General features: G+C 48.7%; 1 protein-coding gene across 3 annotated transcripts; it reads right to left on the reverse strand.

Moving 5' to 3' along the window:
- Positions 1-272: 272 nt before the first annotated feature.
- On the reverse strand, positions 273-15,458 carry LOC144602638 (uncharacterized). 3 transcript variants are annotated; one of them, XR_013548473.1, is made up of 5 exons: positions 15,318-15,458; positions 9,636-9,944; positions 6,047-6,069; positions 5,831-5,949; positions 273-979 (listed from the first exon to the last, which is right to left on the reverse strand). XR_013548473.1 is itself a non-coding variant. In XM_078415769.1 (4 exons), exons 1-4 carry the CDS (start codon positions 9,339-9,341, stop codon positions 492-494), a joined length of 648 nt encoding a protein of 215 aa, XP_078271895.1. In that variant the 5' UTR covers positions 9,342-9,377; the 3' UTR covers positions 273-491. The 3 variants fall into 3 exon arrangements, 1 of the variants encoding a protein (XP_078271895.1); XR_013548474.1 differs by lacking the exon at positions 9,636-9,944; XM_078415769.1 differs by lacking the exons at positions 9,636-9,944; positions 15,318-15,458 and adding an exon at positions 9,324-9,377.
- Positions 15,459-15,789: the final 331 nt, after the last annotated feature.

The following is a 15,789-nucleotide window of genomic DNA, read 5'->3' on the forward strand; positions in this document are numbered from 1 at the left end:
AATTTCCGATGTCATTCCGCCCCCCTGTCTCCACCTGCCCCCCCCCCTCCCATACTCGCCTTTACGCCGCTGTTGAAGTCCGCACCAACACCGCTGGTGCCGCGTTGTGACTCGGGGCGAGTTTAGGACCCGCCGCCCGCGGCTGCTGCTGAACCCGCGGAGCCCGCGGGAAGGGAGATTGTTTCAATCTTTATATTTTCGCAAGTGTTTCTGTTCCGTTGCCGGACGCGGTTAACGCGTTGAAATGAACGGATCGATAGCTCTGATTCCACTTGCTGTTTATTTCACTCTTCCCACATTTACATTCCCCCTGGTTTTATTTCCGCGCTCACTGGGGTTTTGCGAAGCGGAATTTGGGGATTAAATGGGAGCCGTTCAGCGCCGACCTGTTGTCCACCGGGTTTCTGCCCCACAGCCCCTGAGCCCCGCTCCTGACGCCGGTCCCGGGACCCGACCCTTTTACACACCCGGAGCGGAACCGGAGCAGATTCTCAGCCACTTGTTTTCATCCCAAGGGCCGAAGAAAGGATAAAGTTTCTCCGTGAATTTATTCCCAGTGAAGGTATGGAGATGGGACTTGGTGTCCGCGTCGTAAAATGAAACTGTCCCGGACTCGTAACTGCGATAAACTCCCACCCTCCCGGGGGTGGGACGGGCGGGGAGACGGGATGGACGGGAGGTGAATGCATGAAACCAGTCATAGTGCCGCCTGATGCTCCAGACTCCAGGGTCAGTGTGGCTCTTCCCCCCCACAGACTCTGTGGCGACTCAAGACTCCAGAACCGACTGCCCGCCACCTCCACCTCCCAGTAATGTCTCCCCGATGTGAATCCCTCCGATCCCAGCACACACGGATAGACTGTAAACCTCTTCCCGGTGTCAGGGAGACTCCTCCGGGTCCCGGTCAGTCTTACCCTCTTCCGATCCTCAGACACCTCGAGCCACGGATGCGCTGTTTCCACATCCAGGGTGACGGAGACTGGGGGGAGAAGCAGAGAATCAGAGAGTCCCCGGGGGTCGGGGGGAGACTCGGGCAGCGCGGCCCCGGGATCGGGGGAGAGGCCGCTCGGCCTCAGGCACAGGCGGGCGGACAACTGAAACCCTGCCCGGTGTTTCACCCACAACCACAGCGGGTGGACAACAGCATCTCTCCCGGAGCTTTTATCTGGGATGGAGAGGGGAATTTTCGTGAGGTGGGGGAGGGTGGACGGGGAGGACGAGTGTAGAGAGTAAAGAGGATTGCGAGATTGCGGTGGGGATGGGGGAATGAAGCGAATTATTCAGATATGGAGGCAGATCGGAGCAGGTTGATATTGAGGTTATCGGTAATTTGAGGTTGTTAAAGAGGAGGTGGAGGTGCGTGGTGGGATCGTCATGAAAGGGGGTAGACATGAGGGGCCAGATGAACTGCTCTTGTGTTTTTTGAGTGGTGGGTTGGACAAAGGGAAGGGTGGGTTTGTTAGTCAATTGGAGTGGGTGCAAACGGATTTACAACAACTTCATCAGGTCTGAAGGCCTGTGTTATCAGGTGAAGTTGGACAGTCAGAAGCTCATAATGTCATAAGTGAAAGTATTAGAATTAGGCGATTTGGCCCATCAAGTCTACTACACCATTCAATCATGGCTGATCTATCTCTCCCTCCTAACCCCATTCTCCTGCTTTCTCCCCATAATCTTTGACACATGTACTAATCAAGAATCCAGCTATCTCTGCCTGAATTATTCACCGACTTGGCCTCCAAAGCCTTCTGTGGCAATGAATTCCACAAATTCACCACCCTCTGATTAAAAACATTTCCCCTTATCTCCTTCCTAAAAGTACATCCTTTAATTCTGAGGCTATGACCTCCAGTCCTAGACTCTCTCACTAATGGAAACATCCTCTAAACATCCATTCTATCAAAGCCTTTCACTCTATTGTATTTTTCAATGAGGTCCCCCCCTTATTCTTCTAAATTCCAGTGAGTACAGGCCCAATGCCGACAAACACTCATCAATAGACAATAGACAACAGGTGCAGGAGGAGGCCATTCAGCCCTTCGAGCCAGCACCGCCATTCAATGTGATCATGGCTGATCATTCTCAATCAGTACCCCGTTCCTGCCTTCTCCCCATACCCCCTGACTCCGCTATCCTTAAGAGCTCTATCTAGCTCTCTCTTGAATGCATTCAGAGAATTGGCCTCCACTGCCTTCTGAGGCAGATAATTCCACAGATTCACAACTCTCTGACTGAAAAAGTTTTTCCTCATCTCAGTTCTCATGTCATCATCTCAGTTCTCATGTCTACTCAGTTCTGGAACAGACTATTCAGACTGTGACATTTTTTCATGGGAGCCTGTCAGGGTGACAATGTAGATGTGTATAAGATGCACAGATAAGGTGACTAGCCACAGTACTTTACCCAAGGTTGGAGAGTCTAAACCTCGAGCGTATAGAAAAGACAGACAGGTGGGCAGAGGGGGTGGGGTTGCTCTGATGGTAAGGAATGATATTTATTCCCTTGCAAGGGGTGACATAGAATCAGGAGATGTTGAATCAGTATGGATAGAAATGAGAAATTGTAAGGGTAAAAAGACCCTAATGGGAGTTATTTATAGGCCCCCAAACAGTAGCCTCGACATAGGGTGCAAGTTGAATCAGGAGATAAAATTGGCGTGTCAAAAATGTAATGCTACGGTGGTTATGGGAGATTTCAACATGCAGGTAGACTGGGAAAATCAGGTTGGAAATGGACCCCAGGAAAGAGAGTTTGTAGAGTGCCTTCGAGATGGATTCTTTGAACAGCTTGTACTGGAGCCTACCAGGGAGAAGGCAATTCTGGATTTAGTGTTGTGTAATGATCCTGATCTGATAAGGGGACTAGAGGTAAAAGAGCCATTAGGAGGCAGTGATCACAACATGATAAGATTTACTCTGCAAATGGAAAGGCAGAAGGGAAAATCGGAAGTGTCAGTGTTACAGTATAGCAAAGGGGATTACAGAGGCATGAGGCAGGAGCTGGCCAAAATTGACTGGAAGGAGGCCCTAGCAGGGAAGACGGTAGAACAGCAATGGCAGGTATTCCTGGGAATAATGCAGAGGTTGCAGGATCAATTTATTCCAAAGAGGTGAAAAGACTCTAAGGGGAGTAAGAGACACCTGTGGCTGACAAGGGAAGTCAGGGACAGCATAAAAATTAAGGAGAGGAAGTATAACATAGCAAAGAAGAGTGGGAAGACAGAGGATTGGGACTCTTTTAAAGAGCAACAAAAGTTAACTAAAAAGGAAATACGGGGAGAAAAGATGAGGTGCGAGGGTAATCTAGCCAATAATATAAAGGAGGATAGCAAAAGTTTTTTTAGGTACGTGAAGAGGAAAAAAATAGTCAAGGCAAATGTGGGTCCCTTGAAGACAGAAGCAGAGGAATTTATTATGGGGAACAAAGAAATGGCAGACGAGTTAAACCGTTACTTTGGATCTGTCTTCACTGAGGAAGATACACACAATCTCCCAAATGTTCTAGGGGCCGGAGAACCTAGGGTGATGGAGGAACTGAAGGAAATCCACATTAGGCAGGAAATGGTTTTGGGTAGACTGATGGGACTGAAGGCTGATAAATCCCTAGGGCCTGATGGTCTGCATCCCAGGGTACTTAAGGAGGTGGCTCTAGAAATAGTGGAAGCATTGGAGATCATTTTTCAATGTTCTATAGATTCAGGATCAGTTCCTGTGGATTGGAGGATAGCAAAATTTATCCCACTTTTTAAGAAAGGAGGGAGAGAGAAAACGGGTAATTATAGACCAGTTAGTCTGACATCAGTGGTGGGGAAGATGCTGGAGTCAATTATAAAAGACGAAATTGCTGAGCATTTGGATAGCAGTAACAGGATCATTCCGAGTCAGCATGGATTTACGAAGGGGAAATCATGCTTGACAAATCTACTGGAATTTTTTGAGGATGTAACTAGGAAAATTGACAGGGGAGAGTCAGTGGATGTGGTGTACCTCGACTTTCAGAAAGCCTTCGACAAGGTCCCACATAGGAGATTAGTGGGCAAAATTAGGGCACATGGTATTGGGGGTAGGGTACTGACATGGATAGAAAATTGGTTGACAGACAGAAAGCAAAGAGTGGGGATAAATGGGTCCCTTTCGGAATGGCAGGCAGTGACCAGTGGGGTACCGCAAGGTTCGGTGCTGGGACCCCACCTATTTACGATATACATTAATGACTTAGACGAAGGGATTAAAAGTACCATTAGCAAATTTGCAGATGATACTAAGCTGGGGGGTAGTGTGAATTGTGAGGAAGATGCAATAAGGCTGCAGGGTGACTTGGACAGGTTGTGTGAGTGGGCGGATACATGGCAGATGCAGTTTAATGTCGATAAGTGTGAGGTTATTCACTTTGGAAGTAAGAATAGAAAGGCAGATTATTATCTGAATGGTGTCAAGTTAGGAGGAGGGGGAGTTCAACGAGATCTGGGTGTCCTAGTGCATCAGTCAATGAAAGGAAGCATGCAGGTACAGCAGGCAGTGAAGAAAGCCAATGGAATGTTGGCCTTCATAACAAGAGGAGTTGAGTATAGGAGCAAAGAGGTCCTTCTACAGTTGTACCGGGCCCTGGTGAGACCGCACCTGGAGTACTGTGTGCAGTTTTGGTCTCCAAATTTGAGGAAGGATATTCTTGCTATGGAGGGCGTGCAGCGTAGGTTCACTAGGTTAATTCCCGGAATGGCGGGACTGTCGTATGTTGAAAGGCTGGAGCGATTGGGCTTGTATACACTGGAATTTAGAAGGATGGGGGGATCTTTTTGAAACATATAAGATAATTAGGGGATTGGACACATTAGAGGCAGGAAACATGTTCCCAATGTTGGGGGAGTCCAGAACAAGGGGCCACAGTTTAAGAATAAGGGGTAGGCCATTTAGAACGGAGATGAGGAAGAACTTTTTCAGTCAGAGAGTGGTGAAGGTGTGGAATTCTCTGCCTCAGAAGGCAGTGGAGGCCAGTTCGTTGGATGCTTTCAAGAGAGAGCTGGATAGAGCTCTTAAGGATAGCGGAGTGAGGGGGTATGGGGAGAAGGCAGGAACGGGGTACTGATTGAGAGTGATCAGCCATGATCGCATTGAATGGCGGTGCTGGCTCGAAGGGCTGAATGGCCTACTCCTGCACCTATTGTCTATTGTCTATTGTCAGTTTAAGGTGAGAGTGGAAACAATAAAAAGGACCTGAGGAGCAGGTTTTTCCGTCAGTGGGTAGTGTAGATGTGGAATGATCTGACAGAGGAAGTGGTCGAGGCAGGTACACAGTTCACAGAGAATTGGGTAGATACGTGGATAAGAAAGACTTGGATGGATATGAGCCAGACTCAGGCAAGTGGGGCTAGCTTGGTTGGGCAACTTGGTTGGCATGGTCGAGTCCAGTCAAAGGGCCTGTTGCTGTGCTACAAAGCTCTCTGACTCTGTGATGCTTCCCAGCAGATGAGCTTGGTGGGAGATCAAATCTTCAATTTCCCTAAAATACCTTTGATCATTGCATCTAAGTATTACTTATAGGTAGACACAATCAAAGGTAGACCCAAAATGCTGGAGTAACTCAGCAGGACAGGCAGTATCTCTGGAGAAAAGGAATGGGCGACGTTTCGGGTTGAGATCCTTCTTCAGATTGAAGAAGGGTCTCGACCCGAAACATCGCCCATTCCCTTTCTCCAGAGATGCTGCCTGCTGCTGATTTACTCCAGCATTTTATGTCTACCCTCGATTTAAACCTGCATCTGTAGTGCTTTCCTACATACATTACTTAAAGATGTCAGAAACAAGAACAATGGAAAAGGTATAAGCTTTACCATGCTTGAAGTCATCAGATGTTTCTTTAAATGCCGTGTTGAATGAAACAGGGCAATGAAACTTTTCAATCGGCAAGGCATCATCTACCACCGACAGTGGTTTGGCTTCATCACGAACCCTGTGAACATTTAACAGCTGGTTATCAACTGAGCATTGGAAATGTTTTGAACTGTTCCACAAAAACTTACAATGTTTCCATCAAGAGCATGTCCTACCTTCGCTTGCCACCAGCTTCCCCCTGAAAGAAATAAAACACAAATCTCAATTGACTGAGATGTTACGTCCTCATCCCGACAGCGGGAATTTCTCCACATTTCTACAACCCTCTGATAATTCCCATTTCCCAACTCTTATCGCCGCTGCCATGCAGATAGAAAGCTGATATTGCCGTAGAGATGTAGAACGATGGGGAAAAGCACAAGGAGTGTTCATGAGAATGATGCTATAACTGAGAGGATGGAGCTCAATGCAAAGAATGAGCAGGTCGACGGATTTTATCTGGAGAAGATGTCAGGAATGATAAGATAGAATTTAAGTTTAGCGGTGAATTTAAATGGGAGGGGGGGGATGAAATATCTCTAATCAATGGGAGAGCAAAAATCAATGCTGAAATGTAACGTGGTCTTAGAGTCATAGAGTCCTACAGCACAGAAAGAGGCCCTTTGGCCCATCGTGTCCGTGCCGCCCGTTACCAAACAGTCTAATTTTAATCCCATTTTCCCGCATTTGGACCGTAGCCCTGAATGTTGTAGCATTTCAAGTGCCCATCCAAATGCTTTTTAAATGTTATGAGTGTTCCCGCCTCCACCACCACCCCAGGCAGTGAGTTCCAGACTCCAACCACCCTCTGGGTGAAAAAGTTCTTTCTCACATCCCCCCGAAAGCTCCCTCCCCTTACCCTGTATCTATGTCCCCTCGTTGTTGAACCTTCCACCAGTGGAAGAAGTTCCCCGCCATCTACCTTATCTATGCCCCTCATGATCTTGTACACCTCGATCATGTCCCCTCTCAGCCTTCTCTGCTCCAGGGAAAACAACCCCAGCCTCTTCTATAAATACTGAAAGGAATGCATTCATGAGAACATGGACCTCACTTGCATTGGAGGGACTGAATCCAACAGCAGAGATAAATTAAGGGCAAGCGGGATAAACACGTGAGCACTCCTGAAATTCGGGGTATTGTTACCGGGTGTGGTGAGTAGATGGGAGGGATGTTGAGTGGAGCAGAAATCTTGACTGGATAGGATGGGCCGAATGGCCTGTCTATGATTTAGAATGGGATGTCATTCTATGGTGAACAAAGGTGGGTAAAACAAACAGAGCAAATTCCCCCACGGTGACCACCCACTGCTGATGGGAACCGGATATAGATGATCAATCTGCTGTGTGCGCCACGTTCTAGATTTCAATGTTAATCCCCACAATGTGGTCATGGCTGATCCAGCCCAGGACTGAACTCCTCCGCTTTGTCCCATTCCCTTTGATTTCAGTTCCCCAAATTTTCAAAAATGTATCTTCCGCTGGTATAAATACATCCAACAGGTTAAACCTCTAAGAGTCTCTTGGTTGGAGATTCCCAGAGATTTACTGCCCTCTGTCCATTTGTGGTCCTTGACAATAGACAATAGGTGCAGGAGTAGGCCATTCGGCCCTTCGAGCCAGCACCACCATTCAATGTGATCATGGCTGATCATTCTCAATCAGTACCCCGTTGCTGCCTTCTCCCCATACCCCCTGACTCCGCTATCCTTGAGCTCTATCTAGCTCTCTCTTGAATGCATTCAGAGAATTGGCCTCCACTGCCTTCTGAGGCAGAGAATTCCACAGTTTCACAACTCTCTGACTGAAAAAGTTTTTCCTCATCTCAGTTCTAAATGGCCTACCCCTTATTCTTAAACTGTGGCACCTTGTTCTGGACTCCCTCTACATTGGGAACATGTTTCCTGCCTCTTACGTGTCCAACCTCTTAATAATCTTATATGTTTCAATAAGATCTCCTCTCATCCTTCTAAATTCCAGTGTATACAAGCCGAGCCGCTCCATTCTTTCAACATATGACAGTCCCGCCATTCTGGGAATTAACCTAGTAAACCTACACTGCACGCCCTCAATAGCAAGAATATACTTCCTCAAATTTGGAGACCAAAACTGCACACAGTACTCCAGGTGCGGTCTCTTTAGGGCCCTATACAATTGCAGAAGGACCTCTTTGCTCCTATACTCAACTCCTCTTGTTATGAAGGCCAACATTCCATCGGCTTTCTTCACTGCCTGCTGTACCTGCATGCTTCCTTTCAGTGACTGATGCACTGGGACACCCAGATCTCATTGTACGTCTCCTTTTCCTAACTTGACACCATTCATTTAATAATCTGCCTTCTTATTCTTACAACCAAACTGGATAACCTCACACTTATCCACATTAAACTGCATCTGCCATGCATCTGCCCACTCACACAACCTGTCCAATTCACCCTGCAACCTCATAGCATCTTCCTCACAGCTCACACTGCCACCCAGCTTTGTATTATCTGCAAATTTGCTAATGGTACTTTTAATCCCTTCATCCAAGTCATTAATGTATGTTGTAAATAGCTGTGGTCCCAGCACTGAGCCTTGCGGTACCCCACTAGTCACTGCCTGCCATTCTGAAAGGGACCCATTTCTCCCCACACTTTGCTTTCTGTCTGTTAACCAATTTTCTATCCATGTCAGTACCCTACCCCCAACACCATGTGCTCTAATTTTGCCCACTAATCTCCTATGTGGGGCCTTGCCGAAGGCTTTCTGAAAGTCGAGGTACACCACATCCACCGGCTCTCCCCAGTCAATTTTCCTAGTTACATCCTCAAAAAATTCCAGAAGATTAGTCAACATGATTTCCCCTTCGTAAATCCATGCTGACTCGGAACGATCCTGTTACTGTTATCCAAATGCTCCACAATTTTGTCTTTTATAATTGACTCCAGCATCTTCCCCACCACTGATGTCAGACTAACTGGTTTATAATTTCCCGTTTTCTCTCCCCTCCTTCCTTAAAAGTGGGATAACATTAGCTACCCTCCAATCCACAGGAACTGATCCTGAATCTATAGAACATTGGAAAATGATCGCCAATCCGTCCACAATTTCTAGAGCCACCTCCTTAAGTACCCTGGGATGCAGACCATCAGGCCCTGGGGATTTATCAGCCTTCAGTCCCATCAGTCTACCCAACACTATTTCCTGCCTAATGTGAATCTCCTTCAGTTCCTCTGTCACCCTGGGATCTCTGGTCACGAGAATATCTGGGAGATTGTTTGTATCTTCCTTAGTGAAGACAGATCCAAAGTACCGGTTCAACTCGTCTGCCATTTCTTTGCTTCCCATAATAAATTCCCCATCTTCTGTCTTCAAGGGACCCACATTTGCCGTGACTATTTTTTTCCTCTTTACATACCTAAAAAAGCTTTTACTATCCTCCTTTATATTATTGGCTAGTTTACCCTCGTACCTCATCGTTTCTCCCCATATTGCCTTCTTAGTCATCTTCTGTTGCTCTTTAAAAGAGTCCCAATCCTCTGGCTTCCCACTCTTCCTTGCTTTGTTGTACTTCTGCTCTTTTATTTTTATGCTGTCCTTGACTTCCCTTGTCAGCCATGGGTGTCTCTTACTCCCCTTGGAATCTTTCCTCCTCTTTGGGATAAATTGATCCTGCAACTTCTGCATTAGAAAACCTTGACTTTCAGAAAGCCTTTGACAAGGTTCCCAAAGTGTGGGCCAAAGGGTGTCTGGGTGCTGTACAACTCTCCACGCCGCTACTCACCGACCACGCGCAGCTCAAAGTGCTCCACGTCACGGTTCCTCGGCTCCCTGCCAAAGTAGTTTGTCTCTATCTCGTAGGTCCCCTGGTCACCGAGCCCCACGGCCCACAGCTCAATGACACCATCCAGTCGGAAGCGGACTCTGTCCCTGTAGGACGGGTGGATCCGGGACGGACTCTCCGGGCTGTAAGACTTCCAATCCAGGATCGGCAGGTCGGGATGGAGACGCCACATCGCCACCGTGATCTTCTTGGCCAATAAACCCATTCATTCATTCATCAACTTATTCATTCATTCATGAAAAGGTGAAGCTAAAGGTGAAAGGAGTCAGAAAGGGGGTCAGATGAGGAGAGTAGTGAAATGTGAAGCTGCAGGGAGGGGTATCGATATGAGAGTCAGTCTGAAGAAGGTTCTCGACTCAAAACATCATCTATTCCTTTACTCCACAGATGCTGCCTGACCCGCTTAGATACTCCAGCACTCTGTGAAACGTCACCTATCCATGTTCTCCACAGATGCTGCCTGACCCGCTGAGTTACTCCAGCACTCTGTGAAATGTTACCTATCCATGTTCTCCACAGATGCTGCCTGACCCGCTGAGTTACCTCAGCACTCTGTGAAACGTCACCTATCCATGTTCTCCACAGATGCTGCCTGACCCGCTGAGATACTCCAGCACTCTGTGAAACGTCACCTATCCATGTTCTCCACAGATGCTGCCTGACCCGCTGGGTTACTCCAGCACTCTGTGAAACGTCACCTATCCATGTTCTCCAGAGATGCTGCCTGACCCGCTGAGTTACTCCAGTTTATTGCATCTACACTCTTGTTTAAGACCACCACACCCTGGGGAAAAGGCCTGTGACCATCCACATCACCAACGCTCCTCATGGTTTTATACACCTCAAAAAGAATCCCCCTCATCCCCAGAGTAGGGACCTACCCTGTGCAGTCTCTCCCTGTAACCTAACCCCCACTGTGCCCGTGCCAAGCTGGTCTATCCCTTCTGCACCCTCTCCAGCACCATGCCACCTCCCTGTAGCTGGGCGCTAGAACTGTGGTCTCACCAACAACGTACAGATAGATACATCATGATGTACAATGGTGGCGCAGCGGTAGAGCTGCTGCCTCACAGCGCCAGAGACCAGGGTTCGATCCTGACCACGGGTGCTGTCTGTGTGGAATCTGTACGTTCTCCCCGTGACCTGCGTGGGTTTTCTCCGGGATCTCCGGTTTAGGTCATATGTGATAGGTGTATAATTGGGCCATTCGGCCCATCAGCTCTACTCCACCATTCAATCACGGCTGATTTATCTCTCCATCCTAACCCCATTCTCCTGCCTTCTCCCCATAACCCCTGACACCTGCACTGACCAACAATTTATCTATCTCTGCCTTAAAAATATCCAATAGACAATAGGTGCAGGAGGAGGCCATTCGGCCCTTCGAGCCAGCACCCCCATTCAATGTGATCATGGCTGATCATTCTCAATCAGTACCCCGTTCCTGCCTTCTCCCCATACCCCCTGACTCCGCTATCCTTAAGAGCTCTATCCAGCACTCTCTTGAATGCATTCAGAGAATTGGCCTCCACTGCCTTCTGAGACAGAGAATTCCACAGATTCACCACTCTCTGACTGAAAAAGTTTTTCCTCATCTCAGTTCTAAATGGCCTACCCCTTATTCTTAAACTGTGGCCCCCTGTTCTGGACTCCCCCAACATTGGGAACATGTTTCCTGCCTCTAACGTGTCCAACCCCTTAATAATCTTATACGTTTCAATAAGATCTCCTCTCATCCATCTAAATTCCTGTGTATACAAGCCTAGTCGCCCCAGTCTTTCAACACATGATAGTAATAGACAATAGACAATAGGTGCAGGAGTAGGCCATTCAGCCCTTCGAGCCAGCACCGCCATTCAATGCGATCATGGCTGATCACTCTCAATCAGTACCCCGTTCCTGCCTTCTCCCCATACCCCCTCACTCCGCTATCCTTAAGTGCTCTATCCAGCTCTCTCTTGAAAGCATCCAACGAACTGGCCTCCACTGCCTTCTGAGGCAGAGAATTCCACTCCTTCACCACTCTCTGACTGAAAAAGTTCTTCCTCATCTCCGTTCTAAATGGCCTACCCCTTATTCTTAAACTGTGGCCCCTTGTTTTGGACTCCCCCAACATTGGGAACATGTTTCCTGCCTCTAATGTGTCCAATCCCCTAATTATCTTATACGTTTCAATAAGATCCCCCCTCATCCTTCTAAATTCCAGTGTATACAAGCCCAATCGCTCCAGCCTTTCAACATACGACAATCCCACCATTCCGGGAATTAACCTAGTGAACCTACGCTGCACGCCCTCAATAGCAAGAATATCCTTCCTCAAATTTGGAGACCAGATCCACTGACTTGTGGCCTCCACAGCCGTCTGTGGCAAAGAATCCCACAGATTCACCACCCTCTGACTAAAGAAATTCCTCCTCATCTCCTTCCTGAAGGAACGACCTTTAATTCTGAGGCTGTGCCCTCTGGTCCTAGACTCTCCCATTAGTGGAAACACCCTCTCCACATCCACCCTATCCGGGTCTTTCACTATTCGGTAGGTTTCAATGAGGTCCCCCCTCATTCTTCTAAACTCCAGCAAGTACAGCGAAAATTGCAGACAATATTCCAAATGGGGCCTGACCAGTGCCTTGTAGAGCCTCAGCATAACACCCCCTGTTTTTGTACACAAGCCCTCTTGAAATAACTGAGTTTGCTTTCTTTACTACTGACACTCTTCCCTCCAAACCTCTCAAGACCGACAGGCTTGTAGGTTAATTGGCTTCTGTAAAATTAGAGATTGTCCCTTGTGTGTGTGAAGGGCAGCGTTAGTGCGGCCTGATCGCTGGTCGCTGCGTACCCGGTCGGCCGAAGGGTCTGTTTCTGCGCCGTATCACTAAGCTAAATGACATTTTCACTGATGAATGTAGACACAAAATGCTGGGCTAACTCAGCGGGTCAGGCAGCATCTGTGGAGAGAAGGAATAGGTGACGTTTCACAGAGTGCTGGAGTAACTCAGCGGGTCAGGCAGCATCTCTGGAGAGAAGGAATGGGTTTATTCACAAAATGCTGAAGTAACTCAGCAGGTCAGGCAGCATCTCGGGAGAGAAGGAATGGGTGACGTTTCGGGTTCTTCGGAGAAGGATCTCGACCCGAAAAGTCACCCATTCCTTCTCTCCACAGATAGAAACATAGAAAATAGGTGCAGGAGTAGGCCATTCGGCCCTTTGAGCCTGCACCGCCATTCAATATGATCATGGCTGATCATCCAGCTCAGTAACCTGTACCTGCCTTCTCTCCATACCCCCTGATACCTTTAGCCACAAGGGCCATATCTAACTCCCTCTTAAATATAGCCAATGAACTGGCCTCAACTACGTTCTGTGGCAGAGAATTCCACAGACTCACCACTCTGTGTGAAGAAATGTTTTCTCATCTCGGTCCTAAAAGACTTCCCCTTTATCCTTAAGCTGTGACCCCTTATTCTGGACTTCCCCAACATCGGGAACAATCTTCCCGCATCTAGCCTCTCCAACCCCTTAAGAATTTTATATGTTTCAATAAGATCCCCCCTCAGTCTTCTAAATTCCAGCGAGTATAAGCCTAGTCTATCCAGTCTTTCTTCATATGAAAGTCCTGCCATCCCAGGGATCAATCTGATGAACCTTCTCTGTACTCCCTCTAAGGCTAGAATGTCTTTCCTCAGATTAGGAGACCAAAACTGCACACAATACTCCAGGTGCGGTCTCACCAATGCCCTGTACAACTGCAGCAGAACCTCCCTGCTCCTATACTCAAATCCTCTTGCTATGAATGCTAACATACCATTCGCTTTCTTCACTGCCTGCTGCACCTGCACGCTTGCTTTCAATGACTGGTGCACCATGACACCCAGGTCACGTTGCATCTCCCCTTTTCCTAATTGGCCACCATTCAGGTAATACTCTGCTTTCCTGTTCTTGCCGCCAATGTGGATAACCTCACATTTATCCACATTATATTGCATCTGCCATGCATTTGCCCACTCTCCTAATCTTTCCAAGTCACTCTGCAGCCTCCTAGCATCCTCCTCGCAGCTAACACTGCCACCCAGCTTCGTGTCATCTGCAAACTTAGAGATATTGCATTCAATTCCCTCGTCCAAATCATTAATATATATTGTAAATAACTGGGGTCCCAGCGCTGAGCCTTGCGGTACCCCACTAGTCATTGCCTGCCATTCCGAAAAGGACCCGTTTATTCCTACTCTTTGCTTCCTGTCCGCCAACCAATTCTCTATCCATCTCAACACTGAACCCCCAATACCGTGTGCTTTAAGTTTGTACCCCAATGTCCTATGTGGGACCTTGTCGAAGGCCTTCTGAAAGTCCAGATATAACACATCGACTGGTTCTCCCTTATCCACTCTACTAGTTACATCCTCGAAAAATTCTATAAGATTCGTCAGGCATGATTTGCCTTTCATAAATCCATGCTGACTTTGTCCGATGATTTCACCACTTTCCAAATGTGATGCTATCACATCTTTAACAACTGACTAGCATTTCCCCCACTACCGATGTTAGGCTAACTGGTCTATAATTCCCCGTTTTCTCTCTCCCTCCCTTTTTAAAAATGGGGTTACATTAGCTACCCTCCAATCCTCAGGAACTACTCCAGAATCTAAAGAGTTAAAAAAAAATTATCACTAATGCATCCACTATTTCTGAGGCTACTTCCTTAAGCACTCTGGGATGCAGCCTATCTGGCCCTGGGGATTTATCGGCCTTTAATCCATTTAATTTACCTAACACCACTTCCCGACTAACCTGGATTACCCTCAGTTCCTCCATCTCGTTAGACCCCCGGTCCCCTGCTATTTCCGGCAGATTGTTTATGTCTTCCCTAGTGAAGACAGAACCAAAGTAGTTGTTCAATTGGTCTGCCATCTCCTTGTTCCCTATGATCGATTCACCTGTTTCCGACTGCAAGGGACCTACATTTGTCTTAACTAGTCTTTTTCTCTTCACATATCTATAAAAGCTTTTGCAGTCAGTTTTTATGTTCCCTGCCAGTTTTCTCTCATAACCTATTTTCCCTTTCCTAATTAAGCCCTTTGTCCTCCTCTGCTGGACCTGGTTTGTTCTTTTGCCAAACTGGGATGAACAATTGTTGTAGTTCATGTAGATGAGGCCCGACCCGCTGAGTTACCCCAGTACAGTGTTTGACTGACAATTGTCCACTCCCAACTCTGTGGACAGCAACTCTCGTTCTCTCTCTCTCTACCCCCTCTCCCCATATCTCTCTCCCTCCCTCCCTCCCTCCCTCCCTCCATCTACCTCTCTCCCCCATCTCTCTCTCTCCTCATCTCCCTCTCTCCCCATCTGTCTCTCCCCATCTCTCTCTTTCTCCCCCCATCTCTTTCCCTCTCTCCCCCATCTCTCTCTTTCTCCCCCCATCTCTTTCCCTCTCTCCCCCATCTCTCTCTTTCTCCCCCCATCTCTTTCCCTCTCTCCCCCATCTCTCTCTCCCCATCTCTCTTTCTCCACATCTCTCTCTCCCCTTACTCTCCCCCTCCCTCCCCTACTCTCCCTCACTCTCTCTCTCCCCCATCTCCCCCCCCCCCACCATCTCTCTCTCTCCCCCCCCCCCCCCCATGTCTCTACCTGTCAGCAGGCACAGCAGATGTACGGCCGTGCAGAGAGAGCGCCGCATCCTGGCGGTGTCCTGGTCCCGGTCCCGGCTGGCGACCCACTCCAGGCTGTGGAGAAACTCTCTGGTGAAGCGGGACAAAGAAAAGGGAGACTGACTGACTGAGGGACTGACGCAGCTCCGGCCCCCGCTGCCCCCCCGCTCCCCCCCCCCCCCGCTCCTCCTCCCCCCCCCCCCCCGGCTCCTCCTCCCCCCCCCCCCCGCTCCTCCTCCCCCCCCCCCCCCGCTCCTCCTCCCCCCCCCCCCCCGCTCCTCCTCCCCCCCCCGCTCCTCCTCCCCCCCCCCCCGCTCCTCCTCCCCCCCCCCCGCTCCTCCTCCCCTCCCCCCCCCCCCGCTCCTCCTCCCCCCCCCCCCCACCCCCGCTCCTCCTCCCCCCCCCCCCCCGCTCCTCCTCCCCCCCCCCCCGCTCTCTCCTCCTCCCCCCCC

The sequence above is a fragment of the Rhinoraja longicauda genome, chromosome 19, assembly GCF_053455715.1.
Source record: "Rhinoraja longicauda isolate Sanriku21f chromosome 19, sRhiLon1.1, whole genome shotgun sequence".
Classification (NCBI taxonomy): Eukaryota; Metazoa; Chordata; class Chondrichthyes; order Rajiformes; family Arhynchobatidae; genus Rhinoraja; species Rhinoraja longicauda.